Source organism: Heteronotia binoei, chromosome 15, assembly GCF_032191835.1.
Source record: "Heteronotia binoei isolate CCM8104 ecotype False Entrance Well chromosome 15, APGP_CSIRO_Hbin_v1, whole genome shotgun sequence".
Lineage (NCBI taxonomy): Eukaryota > Metazoa > Chordata > Lepidosauria > Squamata > Gekkonidae > Heteronotia > Heteronotia binoei.
Window position 1 is genome coordinate 63,800,823 of NC_083237.1, and position 18,939 is coordinate 63,819,761.

Consider the following 18,939-nt stretch of genomic DNA (forward strand, 5'->3'; position numbering starts at 1 on the left):
CTACACTGCAACCTTCCATAAAGTTTCCAATGTTAGTTAGTTATAGGCCAGCCGGAAGAGGGCTGTCTTACAGGCCCTGCGGAACTGCCCAAGGTCACGCAGGGCCCTCACCCCTTCCGGCAGCTGGTTCCACCAGCAAGGAGCCGTTACCGAAAAGGCCCTGTCTTTAGTAGAGAGAGAAGCAATTTCCGATGCTCTGCTGATGGTCCGGCGTGACACCAACTCGGTCTCTTTTCTTTTCTTTGCAGACAGAAGCGCTAAAGTGTGTGGCCCAAGCCAGTAAGAACCGATCGCTGGAGGACTTCAAAAAGGTGAGCGGGCAGATTTAGGAACTGAGTGGATTTTTTTTTTTTTGGTATGCGATAAAATCCAGTCCTGTCTTTTGAACACTGGAAGCGTGGAGAAATGTTCTCACTAAGCTGCGTGGGTGAGTGGCCGCTCGTTAAGAGGAAGCCCCACTCAGCAGCAGTCTGGAGCCTGCTGAGTCCGGGGAGGGATGGTGGCTCAGTGGTAGAGCATCTGCTTGGGAAGCAGAAGGTCCCAGGTACAATCCCCGGCAGCTCCAACTCAAAAGGGTCCAGGCAAATAGGCGTGAAAAACCTCAGCTGGAGACTCTGGAGAGCCGCTGCCAGTCTGAGGAGACAATACTGACTTTGATGGACCGAGGGTCTGATTCAGTAGAAGGCAGCTTCATATGTTCATGCAGGGTCTTGTCCTGCCCAGGGTCCATTTTGAGATTACAGTCCAGGGCCTTTTTTTGGTAGCAGGAACTCCTTTGCATATTAGGCTCCACACCCCTGATGCAGCCAGTTCTCCAAGAGCTTACAGTAGGCCCTGTCCTGAGAGCCCTGGAAGCTCCTGGAGCTACATCGGGGTGCAGGGCCTAATAAGCAAAGGAGTTCCTGCTACAAAAAAAAAGCTCTGAGCAGTTCTATTCTGCTCCACAAGGGGAAAGATTACAGGGGATATTGGAGATACTGGGCATTTGTGTTCTGTGGAGTCTAGCAATGGCAGTATTCTAAGGATGGTCCATTTTATTGACTGCTGCAAGCTCACAGTGCGCTTTTAGGAAGCAGGGCTTAGATGAATACCAGTATGTGAGGCTGCGACTCCCCTTCTTGCCGCTGAAACCCTTTAGTCTTCTTCCTCCTCCTCCTCTTCGCACTCACCCAGCCCAGGAAGAGCTGCTGTGCTTTGGGTAGGATATGTAGGTATCTACATTTGCTCAAGTCGTCTTGGTGGTGGAGAGTCATCAAGTGACTTAGGGCAACCCCCATAGGGCTTGCAAAGATGGTCAGAGGTTGCTTGCCTCTGCATCACATCCCTGGTATTCCTTGGAGGTCTCCCATCCAGAGGCTAGCCTGCTTAGCTTCTCAGATCTGATGAGATCGGGCTTGCCGGGCAAACTGGGAGAGCCACTTTGGTGTAGCGGTTAAGTGCATGGACTCTTATCTGGGAGAAACGGGTTTGATTCCCCACTCCTCCACTTGCAGCTGCTGGAATGGCCTTGGGTCAGCCAGAGCTCTCTTATCTGGGAGAACCGGGTTTGATTCCCCCCTCCTCCACTTGCGCCTGCTTGAATGGCCTTGGGTCAGCCAGAGCTCTCTTATCTGGGAGAACCGGGTTTGATTCCCCGCTCCTCCACTTGCAGCTGCTGGAATGGCCTTGGGTCAGCCAGAGCTCTCTTATCTGGGAGAACCGGGTTGGATTCCCCACTCCTCCACTTGCAGCTGCTGGAATGGCCTTGGGTCAGCCAGAGCTCTCTTATCTGGGAGAACCGGGTTTGATTCCCCACTCCTCCACTTGCACCTGCTTGAATGGCCTTGGGTCAGCCAGAGCTCTCTTATCTGGGAGAACCGGGTTTGATTCCCCACTCCTCCACTTGCACCTGCTTGAATGGCCTTGGGTCAGCCATAGCCCTGGCAGAGGTTGTCCTTGAAAGGGCAGCTGCTGTGAGAGCCCTCTCAACCCCACCCACCTCACAGGGTGTTCGTTGTGGAGGGAGAAGATATAGGAGATTGTGAGCTGCTCTGAGACTCTGATTCAAAGAGAAGGGCAGGGTATAAGTTGCCGTCGTATCTAAATTTGCTAAAGTCGTCTTGGTGGTGGAAAGAGCCATCAAGTGACTTAAGGCAACCCCTGTAGGGTTTGCAAAGATGGTCAGAGAAGAAGACGACTGCAGATTTATACCCCACCCTTCTCTCTGCTGGATTAGGCCAATGGCCCATCCAGTCCAACACTCTGTGTCACATAAGAACATACGAGAAGCCACGTTGGATCAGGCCAGTGGCCCATCCAGTCCAACACTCTGTATCACAGAAGAATATAAGAGAAGCCATGTTGGATCAGGCCAATGGCCCATCCAGTCCAACACTGTGTCACATAAGAGCATAAGAGAAGCCATGTTGGATCAGGCCAGTGGCCCATCCAGTCCAACACTCTGTGTCACAGAAGAATATAAGAGAAGCCATGTTGGATCAGGCCAATGGCCCATCCAGTCCAACACTGTCACATAAGAACATAAGAGAAGCCATGTTGGATCAGGCCAGTGGCCCATCCAGTCCAACACTCTGTGTCACATAAGAACATAAGAGAAGCCATGTTGGATCAGGCCAGTGGCCCATCCAGTCCAACACTCTGTGTCACAGAAGAACATAAGAGAAGCCATGTTGGATCAGGCCAGTTGCCCATCCAGTCCAACACTCTGTGTCACATAAGAACATAAGAGAAGCCATGTTGGATCAGGCCAGTGGCCCATCCAGTCCAACACTCTGTGTCACACAGTGTCTTAAAAATTCAGGTGCCATCAGGAGCTCCATCAGTGGGGCCAGGACACTAGAAGCCCTCCCACTGTTGCCCCCCAAGCACCAAGAATACAGAGGATCACTGCCCCAGACAGAGAGTTCCAATGATAAGCTGTGGCTAATAGCTACTGATGGACCTCTGCTCCATATGCTTTTCCAATCCCCTCTTGAAGCTGTCTATGCTTGTAGCCGCCGCCACCTCCTGTGGCAGTGAATTCCACGTGGGTGAAGAAATACTTCCTTTTGGGTCCTTTGGGTGAAGAAGTGCTTCCTTTTATCAGTTCTAACGCAACTGCTCAGCAATTTCATTGAGTTCGCATGAGTTCTTGTATTGGGAGAAAAGTCCTTTCTGTACCTTCTCTATCCTGTGCAAAATGGGTGGGGCTGGCTTCTGCACTTCCACTGCACAAGTCGGAAGGGAATTAGTTAGGGAGATGGAACTCGTACTTTTAAAATGAAGATTTTAGCCCTGACATTCGCAGGGTGTAACGCTATATTTGAAAACGTGGTCATTGTCTAGTGAAATATTAGAGTCTGAACAGCATTTCCAGTGGCTGGGAGTTCTACGTTGTGTTGCATCCTTGCTTGTGAACGGCACGTGGAGACTAAATTGTAGGCAAGATGCAAAACTTCCACCACCTCTTCTTTTCTTGGAGTAAAATTTCAGGTGTTATAAAATGCAGCCTGTACTTTGGGCCGGGATCAGTCTTCGGGGAGGCGGGAGGTGGCATGGGGAAAGCGTCCCTCTCTTGGGCTGGAGGGATTGCAGGATGGTTCTCTGCTCACGTGGCTGACCCCTGACCTTCCGCAGGCGCTGAAAGATTATAAAGTTGAACTCAGGGACGACCCCATCATCAATACGCATTTGGGCAAACTCTACGATAACTTATTGGAACAGAACCTGATCCGGGTCATCGAACCGTTCTCCAGAGTGCAGGTAAGGAAGACTTTGGGAGCATGCCTGATCTATCGTTCTGCCTCCAGGAGGCTTTGGAGGTCACCTGCTTTTGAATTCCCAGTGAAATATTGAAAGCCGACAATCTCGCCTCCCGGCAGAGCTGTGGGCATCGAGGATTGAATGGACATGGGATAACGGTCGTTGTGGGTAGCGGTGGTGGCTGTCGTTTTGGGATCAGTTACTGTCATGGCTCCAAGCTGCCTTTGTATATATAAAAGTATTCATCAATATTGACAGCAGACTGAATTCTGTGCTAAAAGCAGGTGGATCTCCCCTTGTGTTCCTCTGCTTCGGCGGGGACGTGTCTTGTTTCTATGCAGCTGGTTAGAAGCTGAAGCAGTGAATGACACTTCAGGGGGCAGGAAGATGGACGGGGGGGTTATAAGAGAACAAGAAAGGAATGATGCATCAATCATTGGTGACTGCTGTGTCAGTCTTGTGTTTCCTGTATACCTGCCCAAATTCTACTGTTACATTTTTGAGCAGAGGTTATAGCAGGGGTAGCCAAACCGTGGCTTGGGAGCCACATGTAGCTCTTTCACACACATTGTGTGGCTCTTGAAGCCCCCGCAACCCCACTGGCCAGCAGCTTGGAAAATGCATTTTAAAGTTGAAGTTGCTTTCTTTCCACCTCTCTTCCTTATCTATTTTCCTCCCTTCCTGTCCGTCCTTTCTTTTCTCAAACATCTGCTGTTCGTGTCATGCGCTTCTCAAACATCGGACGTTTATTCTCTGTGTCTCTCACATGAAGCAAGTTTGGCCGCCCTCGGGTTATAGGAAATATCACCAGGGCTCAGAACGGATTGTTATTGGCTTGCGCCGGCCACTCCCAAGATACACAGTGTTGCATTTGGGAGAAAACAAATCTAGCCCGATGGGTAGTAGGAATCGCCCGTGGGATAAGGGGAGTCGTTTACATTGTGGTCTAAAAGTTATCAATACACAGAATCAGCCACCCTCCCTGATGCAAACCTACAAGCTGCAGGACCTGCCCACAGTTCCTGTGTGCTCTGAGTGCCTTTGCTTGGCTAGCGTTACTGTAAGAACATAAGAACATAAGAGAAGCCATGTTAGATCAGGCCAATGGCCCATCCAGTCCAACACTCTGTGTCACACAGTGGCAAAAAAATTTTATATATATATACACACACACACACACACTCACACACACTGTGGCTAATAGCCACTGATGGACCTTTGCTCCATATTTTTATCTAAACCCCTCTTGAAGGTGGCTATGCTTGTGGCCGCCACCACCTCCTGTGGCAGTAAATTCCACATGTTAATCACCCTTTGGGTGAAGAAGTACTTCCTTTTATCCGTTTTAACCTGTCTGCTCAGCAATTTCATCGAATGCCCACGAGTTCTTGTATTGTGAGAAAGGGAGAAAAGTACCTCTTTCTCTACTTTCTCCATCCCATGCATTATCTTGTAAACCTCTATCATGTCACCCCGCAGTCGACGTTTCTCCAAGCTAAAGAGTCCCAAGCGTTTCAACCTTTCTTCATAGGGAAAGTGCTCCAGCCCTTTAATCATTCTAGTTGCCCTTTTCTGGACTTTCTCCAATGCTATAATATCCTTTTTGAGGTGCGGTGACCAGAACTGCACACAGTACTCCAAATGAGACCGCACCATCGATTTATACAGGGGCATTATGATACTGGCTGATTTGTTTTCAATTCCCTTCCTAATAATTCCCAGCATGGCGTTGGCCTTTTGTATTGCAAACGCACACTGTCTTGACATTTTCAGTGAGTTATCCTGTCTGGATTTCTTTTTTCTTTTTCAGATTGAACACATATCTAGCCTTATCAAGTTGTCAAAGGTAAGAGCCCGGGCTGCAGGAAGTCCCCACAAGGTGGCATTCTTGTGGAACAGTACTGGTTGCTGCTGCTGTAGACGGCGCAGCTGTGAAGAAAAAAATCCTCCCTTTAAAAGGAAACCAAGCTGCTTGAAGGAGCTTATCTTCTTTGGCGCTCTTAAAGAGAAATATCTCCTATTCTCAAGGTTGAAAAAAAGTAAAACACTGAACTGCATTAAAGGTTTTGTTGAATTCCAGCAGCGATACGTGCACGTATTTCTGCAGGGCGGCAAAAGCACTAAGAATAGTCCTGAACTGGAAGGCTTAGATCTGCACTGCGTAATAGAAAATAGTTCATTCTCCAGAACAAATTCATGGCTTGAGTTCTTTTATTTGTGGGAGGAGGGCAGCACTTTCTCGGTTTCCGCTTGCGAGGCGTAACACGTCGCTGTTGCGGTTGTTACCCCCTGAGCTGTAGCATTTCTGGTGGATGAAACCGGCTGGCCCGCTGTTAGCTTGAAGGGCCTTGACCGTCTTCTGCTTCCATTTCAGGCGGATGTGGAAAGGAAACTCTCTCAGATGATCCTGGACAAAAAGTTCCATGGTGAGTCTCCTCTTTTGCCTCTCAATACTCCCGTTCACTTTCCAGCCAATGTTCCCTCTAAGCCGGGGGTGGCCAAACTTGCTTAATGCAAGGGCCACATAGAAGAAACGTCAGATGTTGGAAGGAAGGAAGGAAGGAAGAAGGAAGGAAGGAAGGAAGGAAGGAAGGAAGGAAGGAAGGAAGGAAGGAAGGAAGGAAGGAAGGAAGGAAGGAAGGAAGGAAGGAAGGAAAATAGATGAGGGAGAGTAGGTGGAAAGAAAGCAACTTTAACTTTAAATGGGTCTCCAAGCTGCCAGCTGGCTTGGCTTGGCAAATTGATTTAAGGAGAGAAATGCTTTCTACAAATCGACCGATGGGGTTGTGGGGGCTTTGAGAGCCACACAAACATGTGTGAAAGAGCCACACGTGGCTCCCAAGCCACAGTTTGGCCACCTCTGAGGGTTCCTGTGAGCAAAAATTCTACTTTGTGAGCTGCTAGCTTTAAAGTTGTGACAAACGACATAAATCCGTTTGCTCTGAGTCCATTATTCCCAAAAATGTGTGAGCCAGAAGCTAAAAAAAATGGTGAGCTAGCTCACACTAACTCAGCTTAGAGGGAACCCTGTCTCCAGCCATGGCTCGGCAGTGGAGGAATTGATTGGGCTCTCCTGGATGCTCAGTTGTCATGTGCCTTTGTGAATAGTTAGGCACACTGTGGCCAAACAACGGAGAGACCACTGAGCTAAGCCTGAGGAACCCCTTGCACCTCTTAGAGGAGATCATTGAGAGCCAGCATCATGGAGCAGCAGGTATGTCAGATCTGATGTCTGGGAGACCCAGGTTCGAATCCCCAGTTTGCCATGGACGCCTGCTGGGTGAACGTGGGCCTCCCCCTCTCTCTCAGCCTGACCTACCTCACAAGGTTGTTATGTGGGTGAAACAGAGGGGGAGGGCAAATGACATCAGCCGCTTTGAGTCCTCACTGAAGAGGTTATCAATGAAGCAGCTGTCTCTGTTGGTCCCCATGTGCCCTTCTCGAACAGTCACTCTGCCACCTTGGAAACGGGCCCTGTTGGTTTTGGCAGCAGCAGATAAAGGCTTTTGTGGCCAAGCGGCACTTTTCAGGGACGTTTTAACTCACCCGGAGAGCCAGTTTGGTGTGGAGAGCCAGTTTGGTGTAGTGGTTAAGTGTGCGGACTCTTATCTGGGAGAACCGGGTTTGAATCCCCACTCCTCCACTTGCACCTGCTAGCATGGCCTTGGATCAGCCATAGCTCTGGCAGAGGTTGTCCTTGAAAGGGCAGCTGCTGTGAGAGCCCTCTGCAGCCCCACCCACCTTACAGGGTGTCTGTTGTGGGGGAGGAAGGGAAAGGAGATTGTGAGCCGCTCTGAGACTCTTTGGAGTGGAGGGCGGGATATAAATCCAATATCTTCATCTACCTCACAGGGTGTCTGTTGGGGGGGAGGAAGGGAAAGGAGATGGTAGGCCGCTCTGAGACTCTTCGGAGCGGAGGGCGGGATATGAATCCAATATCTTCATCTACCTCACAGGGTGTCTGTTGGGGGGGAGGAAGGGAAAGGAGATTGTAGGCCGCTCTGAGACTCTTCGGAGTGGAGGGCGGGATATAAATCCAATATCTTCATCTACCTCACAGGGTGTCTGTTGGGGGGGAGGAAGGGAAAGGAGATTGTAGGCCGCTCTGAGACTCTTCGGAGTGGAGGGCGGGATATGAATCCAATATCTTCATCTACCTCACAGGGTGTCTGTTGGGGGGGAGGAAGGGAAAGGAGATTGTGAGCCGCTCTGAGACTCTTCGGAGTGGAGGGCGGGATAGAAATCCAATATCTTCATCTACCTCACAGGGTGTCTGTTGGGGGGGAGGAAGGGAAAGGAGATTGTGAGCCGCTCTGAGACTCTTCGGAGTGGAGGGCGGGATAGAAATCCAATATCTTCTTCTATCTTCTTCTTCTTCTCCCCCCCGTTTTCGTTAGGGATCCTTGACCAAGGCGAAGGCGTTCTGATCATTTTCGACGAGCCGCCTGTAGACAAAACGTACGAAGCGGCTCTGGAGACCATTCAGAACATGAGCAAAGTAGTGGATTCGTTATACAACAAAGCCAAGAAGCTGACATAGGTGAGGAGCTCCCGCGGCCCCACCCGGCGGGCTTTGACAGATTCCTCGGTGACCCTTCGCGGAGGGCCGTTCGGTTTAAGTCATGTGGCACCATCGTATATATTTTTTTTGTTTTGTCTTTCTTGCAGAGTTGGGAACTGTTGCCTGTTGCTTTGGAGAGTGGGTGCGTGAAACCTTTTTTTTTTGTGAGGGGGGGGGGGACAAAAGGCTAGAAGACTGGTGGTTTTTTCCTCCCCCCCTCACACCCCTCCCGCTATTTTGCTCAACTTTTTCACTTGGAAAGTTTTAAGACTTCCTCATCTGATCCATCCTGTCTATACGATTGCGTGTTCCAGTTCCCATGTAATCTTTCGCCCGCTGAACTTTGTACTGGGATGGGGGAAATAATGTTTTAAAAAGGAAAAAAAAGGGGGTTTTTTGTGGGGGGGGGAGGGGGGGAAGCCACGGCAGTAACCCCGAATAAAAGGAGAGACTTCTGTGACCTTTAAATAAAAAACCCAAGTGCTTCCCATTTTCTTGAGGGGGGCGGGGGGAGGGGTAGTTGTATGTCGGTGGTAGGAACTCGGCCCCCGAAGGAATGCTCCGTGTGGGAACGAAATTCCTGCCACAGAAGGCAGTTCACTCGCACACTGTACAACATACTACTATCGCATGCATGCGTTCGTGCGCACAAAAGCTGCGGCCAGCCGCAGCACCTTGCGCGTCAGCAAAACCGCCCCTCCGACACGAGAGCGTTCCTTGTGGGAATTTTGTCATTTGTGGAGCTGTCAGAAAGCAGGGGCTGAGTGGACATACGGAAAGTCTGGCGGCTAAAGTAAAATTGGCCTGCTGTCTTCCGCCAGCGACACTACAGAAAGAGCTACGAAAGGTGTGTGGGGGGGCCCCTTGGTCTGAAATGCTCTGTTGAATTCTTGGATGCCTTTAAACGCCCCGGAGTCTGCTTGAATGAATTTCCCCCACCTCCCCACCCCGTGATTTGTCAAAAGGTAAAGGACCACCACAGTCTCATCAGTAACTCTGAACGTTTCCTGGTTCTGTACTGCATGATATTTGCCCCCCCCCCCACCCAACAATGGCAAGAAATATTACTTGCCTTTAATACTTTGCTAGTTGGAAGAGTAACAGAGAGCTTGTGTTTCTGAAAAGGTTGGCTTTTGTTAAAGAGGGGAGTGGAGCGCTTTAGGATTCCCAGGCTAGCTGTTCCTGGGCTGCCCATTTGTGCCCCTCTCCGCGCACCCGCCGGGAGAAGGGGGACCCTCCCCGGGCTGAGGACCTGGCTACTCATGACACCCACCACGGAGATGTTGCCAAAAGCAGTGCCCCCCCCCAGAGTCTCGTTCCCCCACCTCTTCTGTGATACCTAAGCCCATTTGCATCCCAGCACTTAAGTTCTCCCTGCCAGAAAACAAAGCCAGTGCAATCGACTGGAGGCAGTGGAGGTCATGTTCTAATACCTACGATGCCAAGTGGGCAGAGCTCTCTTAGGTTAGGAGCCATCACACGGCAGTCCCTGGGCCAAATCTTGGTCCTCCGGCTGCCAACTCGCAGACAAGAGCGTCTGGAGGAAGCAGGAGCGGAGGCCGGCGGGGACATCCCGGGAGCAGGGCCGAGAGGGATCCTGTCCTGCCGCCGTGATCCTCCGGTGGCTGACCAGCAAGGGAGGGGAGTAGGGAGCTCCCCACCGAGGCACTGGCTCTTGGCGGCATCCCAGTGGCTGCCAAAAAAGGGGCAGTTAATCTGCTCCCTAACAGTGCAGGGAATTCTAGGGGCTGCTCTTGTGGGTTCGAGACAGGAGCGTGTTGGCCCCAGCACCGTATGCCGAAACGCTCTTTAATGTGTCACTGACGTCAAGGTAGCGTAGTCTTTGACTGGGCTGCCCTCCTCTTGCGTTCCTCTCCCTCTCCGCTTCTTCACCCTCCTTTTGTGGAGTTACTCTCCCGTTCCCAAAAATATTGTTTTTTTTTTCAGTTGCATGCGGTCGCTCCACCGGCTCGTCCCTCTTTCCCTGCTTCTCTCCCTTTTCCTTTCGCTCTGTCTTCATCTCAGCCAGTCAGATGTTCTGGGGAGGTAATTTTTTTTTTTTTTTAAAGTTTGGTCTCGGGGAGGGTTTTGGCACCATGACTTTCAAATGTACAAAACGGTTCACGCTAACACACACCAGGTATATCTGATGTTCAGATGGCATACAAATAAATTTTTTTTTTCAAAAACAGTCTCTTTGTCTTCAGCCGCAGAAACGCAAGCCGAACTTGACAGCTTCAGGCCCCTGGGGGTTCTTGAAGCAAGATAACCTTCCAAGGCAGGGGGTGTCTAACTCATTTGTTACGAGGGCGTGATCTGACAAAAATGAGACCTTGTCGGGCTGGGCCATGTGTGTTCCTATTTAAGATTAGGTAGCAGAGATACAAACTTTATAAATGACAGAGACAAACACAAAGGCTTTGTTTTTAACATGATAGAGGAGTGACATGATAGAGCTTTACAAGATAATGCATGGGATGGAGAAAGTAGAGAAAGAAGTACTTTTCTCCCTTTCTCACAATACAAGAACTCGTGGGCATTCGATGAAATTGCTGAGCAGTCGGGTTAAAACGGATAAAAGGAAGTACTTCTTCACCCAAAGGGTGATTAACATGTGGAATTCACTGCCACAGGAGGTGGTGGCGGCCACAAGCATAGCCAGCTTCAAGAGGGGTTTAGATAAAAATATGGAGCACAGGTCCATCAGTGGCTATTAGCCACAGTGTGTGCGTATATATAAAAATTTTTGCCACTGTGTGACACAGAGTGTTGGACTGGATGGGCCGTTGGCCTGATCCAACATGGCTTCTCTTATGTTCTTACGTTATGTTCTTAACTTAAAACATTAGCACTGGTTGGTCTTAAAGGTGCTTTCTTTGTATTTCTCCCGTGGGATCCAGGGAACTGGGCAAAGGAAGCTCCGACTCTTTCCTTCCTTCCCCAGGGGGACCAGGAAAAAAGAAGGAAGAGAAGCTTGGCTCAGTAGCTCTACTGTGTGATTGAAACGCCTGGCAGAGCAAGCTCTGCCTCATCCCCAAGGGAGGAGCCTCAGCCAATGGAGTAAACAGAGGTTTTGCTCTGTAGCTCCTGTGCGATTGAGCAAGCTGTGATGCAGAAGGAAGCAAGAGAGAGGGAGAAGGAAGCTGATGGCAGCCAGTTGCTCGCGGGGCTGATAGGAGCCTTCTGGGGGCCTGATTTGGCCCCCGGGCTGCATGTTTGACACCCCTGCTCTAAGGGATACACTAATTTTTTTCCTTAGAAAACTGTGGGGGGAGTATAATTGCCTTCTGGGCCAATTTTAATTGAAATCAGATGATGCTGGCTTTCTGCTAATTTAGCATCTCATTTAAAGGCCTTTGGCTGCTCGTCTTCCTTAAGAGGGCTGGCAGTTCCGCGTGAGGAATTACCTGGTGATTTGGAGGGCGGAGCCTGGGGCGGGCAGGGCTCGGGGCACACCTCAGCAGCCCTTTGTTTCAGGGGGGCTGAGCTTGGTTGGCTGGAGATCAGTTGCGATGGTGGGAGATCCCCCAAGTGTCACCGTAAAGTAATTGCCCTGCTTAGCGGCTGCCTCTTTCCCTACATCTAAGTTCGGCTTTTAAAATCAGCAAAGAGCACCTCTTGCTTTCCTGCAGTGCCGTGTTTAGAGCGCCAGCGCCCTCAGGGAAGAGTGTAGCTGCCGGAGCTCAGCTTGGCAGAGGACCCACCATATTCGGATGAGTGAGGTTTGAGTCCAGGACTAAAGTCCACCAAGATTTCAGGAGCATCAGCCCTGATCTGGGTAGCCCAGGCAAGCCCGATCTCATCAGATCTCGGAAGCTAAGCTGGGCCGACTCCGGCAAGTTCTGGGCTAGGAGACCTCCTTGGAATACCAGCAGTTGGGAAGGCTGGGCAGGCTTTACTCAGCCACATCTCTGAATATCCTCCAGGCCCCTAGTGGGGGTCAGTCGCTAGAGGCTGACATGACTTCCAGGTCCATGCTCGCACATTTCAAAAATTAATAATAATAACTTTTTATTTATATCCCGCCCTCCCCACCGAGGCAGGCTCTGGGCGGCTCACAACACATAAATACAATAGGCAGTAAAACCATACTACACAATAATTACAATTAGGGAAAACTATGATTTAAATCGACATATTAAATTAACATTACGGCGCTATAAGAGCCAGTTTGGTGTAGTGGTTAAGTGTACGGACTCTTAACTGGGAGAACCGGGTTTGATTCCCCATTCCTTCACTTGCACCTGCTAGCATGGCCTTGGGTCAGCCATAGCTCTGGCAGAGGTTGTCCTTGAAAGGGCAGCTGCTGTGAGCGCCCTCTCCAGCCCCACCCACCTCACAGGGTGTCTGTTGTGGGGGAGGAAGGGAAAGGAGATTGTGAGCCGCTCTGAGACTTCGGAGTGGAGGGTGGGATATAAATCCAATATCTTCATCTACCTCACAGGGTGTCTGTTGTGGGGGAGGAAGGGAAAGGAGATTGTGAGCCGCTCTGAGACTTCGGAGTGGAGGGTGGGATATAAATCCAATATCTTCATCTACCTCACAGGGTGTCTGTTGTGTGGGAGAAAGGTAAAGGAGATTGTGAGCCGCTCTGAGACTCTTCGGAGTGGAGGGCGGGATATAAATCCAATATCTTCATCTACCTCACAGGGTGTCTGTTGTGGGGGAGGAAGGGAAAGGAGATTGTGAGCCGCTCTGAGACTTCGCAGTGGAGGGTGGGATATAAATCCAATATCTTCATCTACCTCACAGGGTGTCTGTTGTGGGGGAGGAAGGGAAAGGAGATTGTGAGCCGCTCTGAGACTTCGGAGTGGAGGGTGGGATATAAATCCAATATCTTCATCTACCTCACAGGGTGTCTGTTGTGTGGGAGAAAGGTAAAGGAGATTGTGAGCCGCTCTGAGACTCTTCGGAGTGGAGGGCGGGATATAAATCCAATATCTTCATCTACCTCACCGGGTGTCTGTTGTGGGGGAGGAAGGGAAAGGAGATTGTGAGCCGCTCTGAGACTTCGCAGTGGAGGGTGGGATATAAATCCAATATCTTCATCTACCTCACAGGGTGTCTGTCGTGGGGGAGGAAGGGAAAGGAGATTGTGAGCCGCTCTGAGACTCTTCGGAGTGGAGGGCGGGATATAAATCCAATATCTTCATCTACCTCACAGGGTGTCTGTTGTGGGGGAGGGAGGGAAAGGAGATTGTGAGCCGCTCTGAGACTTCGGAGTGGAGGGTGGGATATAAATCCAATATCTTCATCTACCTCACAGGGTGTCTTTCGTGGGGGAGGAAGGGAAAGGAGATTGTGAGCCGCTCTGAGACTTCGGAGTGGAGGGTGGGATATAAATCCAATATCATCTTCGTCTTCTATAACTCAGATCTTCTACAAAATTCAGCGGCTAAAAAGCATCTTCAGCGAATCTATCTTGGCTCAGCATTAAGTGAAGGCCATTTTAAAGAGAAAGGTCTCACAGGCCCTGCGGAATTGGTCCAAACACCGCAGGGCCCGTACTTCCTCCAGGGAACGGGGGGGGGGGGGGATTCACGGCATCAGCTTTTGAGAGTGAAAGCTTTTGTCAGAGGGCTAACTCAAAACCCTTGGAAATGTTGCTGATCCCTTAAGGTGCTGTTGGACTCGAATTTTGCTCTTCAACTTCAGACTGACACAGTTACCTACCTGAAGCTCTTCATATCCTGAGAATATCTGGGGACGCTATAAGACTTCCTTCTCCACCTAGGCTGGCTATGAATGGCTGTGGATGAGCCAGCACTCAAGTCAAAAGCACTAATAGCTTAGAGTTTGGAGAGTCACTCCGGCCAGGGAGCCTGGAGGTTTTTTGCCATCTGGGTGTGGAGGAGGAGTCAAGGGGGTTGGAGGTATTTGTGGACTTCCTGCATTGTGCAGTGGGTTGGACTAGATGACCGCAGAGGGACCTTCCAACTCTATGATTCTAAGGCCCTGGTCTGAACTGGGCCTTGGCCCTAGAATTTATTTTGGAACTGACCTGAGGCAAGCCCCTATACTCCTTCCCGGTACCAGTAGGATATGGCCCGCCTTTAGAGGCGATGGTTGGAATTACTGGCAACTGAACGCTTCAAAATCCCAATATAAAGATTGCTGAGACAGGAATCGGGCTTACTTTTAGTAGATTTTGATCCTCGCTTTTCTTTATTTTACTTTATTTAGTAGGCTTATATGCCGCCCTTTCCCGTAAATGGGCTCAGGGTGGATCACAAGGTACAGTAATAACAATAAAAACCTACAATTCAGAGTTGGATTGGAATTCCAGGCGTGTGGAATTCTGCCTCCTTCCTAGCTATGTCATCTGCCTTCAAAATCTCCCCAGGTTTCTTAGCTAGGTTTCCCCAACCTTTTGGAACCTGGGAGCAACTGAGGGATTCTGACACGGGGTGGTGAGCGCAAGAGGCAGAGCCACACACGGAGAGGATGCCGAAGGCCAGAGGAGACGAGGGGGAACTTGGAGAGTAGTACAGGCAGGGTCTCAACACCTCCTCTCAATCCCTGGCCCTAGAGAGGCCAGGCTGGTTACAAAAAGAGCAAGGACCTTTTTGGTGGCAGCCCCACACTGGTGAAATGAGCTCCATGAGGATGTGAGAGCCCTCGGAGACTTTTGACAATTCTGCAGGAGCTCTTGCACCAAGACTTCGATCGTTAAGCCAGAGATCATTGTTTTGAGCAGACTGAATGGAGTCGCTGTGTAGCTCAGACCTGTTATCTGATCTGGTCAAAAAGATAAAGGTAGTCCCTTGTGCAAGTGCCAGTCGTTTCCGACTCTGGGGTGATGTCACTTTCACAACGTTTTTACGGCACACTTTTTATGAGGTGGTTTGCCATTGCCCTCCCCAGTCATCTACACTTTCCCCCCAGCAAGCTGGGGACTCATTTTACTGACCTCGGAAGGATGGAAGGCTGAGTCAAAAGGATCAAGTAGGAATGGACACGTGAAGGTCTTGTCCAGTATGGTGTAGTGGTTAAGTGTGCAGACTCTTATCTGGGAGAACCGGGTTTGATTCCCCACTCCTTCACTTGCACCTGCTGCAATGGCCTTGGGTCAGCCATAGCTCTGGCAGAGGTTGTCCTTGAAAGGGCAGCTGCTGTGAGAGCCCTCTCAGCCCCACCCACCTCACAGGGTGTCTGTTGTGGGGGAGGAAGGGAAAGGAGATTGTGAGCCGCTCTGAGACTCTTCGGAGTGGAGGGCGGGATATAAATCCAGTATCTTCATCTACCTCACAGGGTGTCTGTTGTGGGGGAGGAAGGGAAAGGAGATTGTGAGCCGCTCTGAGACTCTTCGGAGTGGAGGGCGGGATATAAATCCAGTATCTTCATCTACCTCACAGGGTGTCTGTTGTGGGGGAGGAAGGGAAAGGAGATTGTGAGCCGCTCTGAGACTCTTCGGAGTGGAGGGCGGGATATAAATCCAGTATCTTCATGTACCTCACAGGGTGTCTGTTGTGGGGGAGGAAGGGAAAGGAGATTGTGAGCCGCTCTGAGACTCTTCGGAGTGGAGGGTGGGATATAAATCCAATATCTTCATCTACCTCACAGGGTGTCTGTTGTGGGGGAGGAAGGGAAAGGAAAGGAGATTTTGAGCCGCTCTGAGACTCTTGGGAGTGGAAGGCGGGATATAAATCCAGTATCTTCATCTACCTCACAGGGTGTCTGTTGTGGGGGAGGAAGGGAAAGGAGATTGTGAGCCGCTCTGAGACTCTTCAGAGTGGAGGGCGGGATATAAATCCAATATCTTCATCTACCTCACAGGGTGTCTGTTGTGGGGGAGGAAGGTAAAGGAGATTGTGAGCCGCTCTGAGACTCTTCGGAGTGGAGGGCGGGATATAAATCCAATATCATCTTCTTCTCCCTGGCACCTCCAGCTAAAAGGATCTAGTGGGAATGGTCATGTGAAGGTTAAACATGCCCAGCTCCTTCAACCTTTCTTCACAGGACTTGGTCTCCAGCAATGCCACAGGAGATGGGGAAATCTGAATGCCACTGACTAAAGTGGTCTTTGACTATGACAAGCTTATGCATCATTTAGCTTCCTTAGTATTTAAAATGCCACAGGACTTTGTTTGGCTTACTAAATCAATATTTAATTTCTTTGCACTGTAGAATGAATGTATATATGTATATATAATATGTTACATTCTCCCCCTTGGAGGAAAAAACTACCATCAAATGAATTGGAAGCCAAAAAGGGAAGAAAAAAGAACCAAAAAAATTAAGGAGAGTTATATGTTTGGGCCCAACAATTCCATAGTTAAAAACAAGTATTGACAAATATACATGTGTTTTATTACGAATTAAATTTGAAAAAAAGACATATTGGCCTTGGTGTTAGCCTCGATTAAGAATCACATTGTACAGTGACAACCGAAAATGAGCATTATTGACCGTGACAGTATGCGTTCCAGCCCATCAGCCTTCCTCAGCGGTCAAACGAATGATATTCCGGAATTCCTCCTGACATTACAATGCAACAATAATGTATTATAAATTGAGCATGCTGAAATTGTTGGTGATTCTTGTCTGCGACCAAAGGCAAAGATATTAATCAACATACGTGACCAAGGGCAAAGCTATTAATTAACGTATGTGACCAAAGGCAAAGATATTAATCAGAGGCCTCATTCTTAATAGTTTGCTCCCATGGTCAGGTACTCTCTCCTATAGCAAAGGTTAAATTGTGTACTTTTCTTGCTTGATCAGAAAAATTTGATGTTGCCACTCCAGGAGCTAAAAACATACCAGTCAGGTCTTGCAGGATTGAATTGTGTTGGCTTAAAATATTAGTATCCCGTCTTTCCAGCGGAAGGGCTCTAAGTAGCTCACAAAAGAATACCTGAGAGTAAGCAAAACAGAGATCCTGAGGATAAAGCGTTACCGCTTTATCTACCTTAAACAACTCCCCATCCTATGTCACTCACACTCTAGTTCTCCAGTCACCTACGCCAAACCATCACTGAAAAGCCCTCCCAATAGCACTGCCCTCGTCCTCTTTTGAAAGGCTAGCTTGGAGAAACGTTGACTGCGTGGTGACATGAGAGAGGTTTACAAGATAATGCATGGGATGGAGAAAGCAGAGAAAGAAGTACTTTTCTCCCTTTCTCACAATACAAGAACTCGTGGGCATTCGATAAAATTGCTGAGCAGACAGGTTAAAACGGATAAAAGGAAATCCTTCTTCACCCAGAGGGTGATTAACATTTGGAATTCACTGCCACAGGAGGTGGTGGCGACCACAAGCATAGCCACCTTCAAGAGGGGTTTAGATAAAAATATGGAGCAGAGGTCCATCAGTGGCTATTAGCCACTGTGTGTGTGTGTGTGTATAATTTTTGGGGGGGCCACTGTGTGACACAGAGTGTTGGACTGGATGGGCCAATGGCCTGATCCAACATGGCTTCTCTTATGTTCTTCTGTGACACAGAGTGTTGGACTGGATGGGCCACTGGCCTGATCCAACATGGCTCCTCTTATGTTCTTATGTGACACAGAGTGTTGGACTGGATGGGCCATTGGCCTGATCTAACATGGCTTCTCTTATGTTCTTATGAGGCAGCACTCCCTATTAGGTAGGGGTTTTTTTAGCAGGAGCATACAGGGACACAGTTCCGGCTGGCTTGGGGTCAGGGGGGTGAGGTCTAATATGCAAATAAGTCCCTGCTGGGTATTTTCTAAAAAAAAAAAAACCACTGCATGAAACAATGGTGATGTCAGGGGTGTGTGGCCTAATATGCAAATGAGACCAATTAGTTCCTGCTGGACTTTTTCTCCAAAAGGGGCCCTGCTATTAGGGATGGACCCGAACCAGTTCATTAGCCAAAATTCGGCATGAACTTGACCCGGCTCGGATCCCCCAAACCAACGTTTGGGGAAGGAACCTTTCCTGAACAGCTGGTTTGGTTTGGCTGCTCCGGTCTGTTCAGGAGAGGGCAGGTTAGAAATATTATAAAAGAAATTTTAACCTAACAGCTGAGTGCAGTAGTTCTCAGCCTTCCCGGCCAGTCCAGTTCAGGGTATTTTGGCTCAATTTGGGAGACCTCCTGAACCAAACTGGAGGCCCATACCTACTCCTTTGGGCAAACGATTCCATGGCAAGGAACAAGCCTTGAGCAAAGGAGGATCAGGTCCTTCAGGGATAGGAGAGGACAAGAGGGAAGAAGAAGGCAGGGCAGTAGCCGTTTTGACAAACGTAATGGATGCTCCCAACCTGAGTTCGATCCCGGCGGAAGCTGGGTTCAGGTAGCCGGCTCGAGGTTAACTCAGCCTTTCATCCTTCCGAGGTCAGTAAAATGAGTCCCCAGGTTGCTGGGGGGAAAGTGTCGATGACCGGGGAAGGCAATGGCAAACCACCCCGTAAAAAGTCTGCTGTGAAAACATTGTGATGCAACGTCACCCCAGAGTCGCAAATGACTGATGCTTGCACAGGGGACTACCTTTACCTATTTAGTTAGTGAAAGACTGGGATGGGTTCCCTAATCCATGTTGTGTGAGTGGCAATGCTTCCTCTAAGCCAGGGTTTCCCAAACTTTTCTTTCCCGTGGCCCAGTTATTTTTACACTTCTCCTTCGTGGCCCACTAAAATTTGGGGGTGGAACCAGGAGACTTTGGCGGTGGAG

The 18,939-nt window shown here is 49.5% G+C and overlaps 2 protein-coding genes across 2 annotated transcripts in view; both read left to right on the plus strand.

The window, feature by feature from the left end:
• LOC132584558 (26S proteasome non-ATPase regulatory subunit 11-like) overlaps positions 1-8,475 on the plus strand; it is a 28,748-nt gene extending 20,273 nt beyond the window's left edge. The window contains 6 exon segments of the mRNA XM_060256463.1: positions 249-311; positions 3,616-3,741; positions 5,552-5,587; positions 6,116-6,167; positions 8,139-8,281; positions 8,410-8,475. Coding sequence (XP_060112446.1) covers positions 249-311; positions 3,616-3,741; positions 5,552-5,587; positions 6,116-6,167; positions 8,139-8,281 — 420 coding nt within the window. The 3' untranslated portion in view covers positions 8,410-8,475.
• The window catches only part of LOC132584205 (unconventional myosin-Id), a 440,151-nt gene that overhangs the window by 25,527 nt on the left and 395,685 nt on the right, over positions 1-18,939 (plus strand). The gene's annotated exons all lie outside the window — the stretch shown is intronic.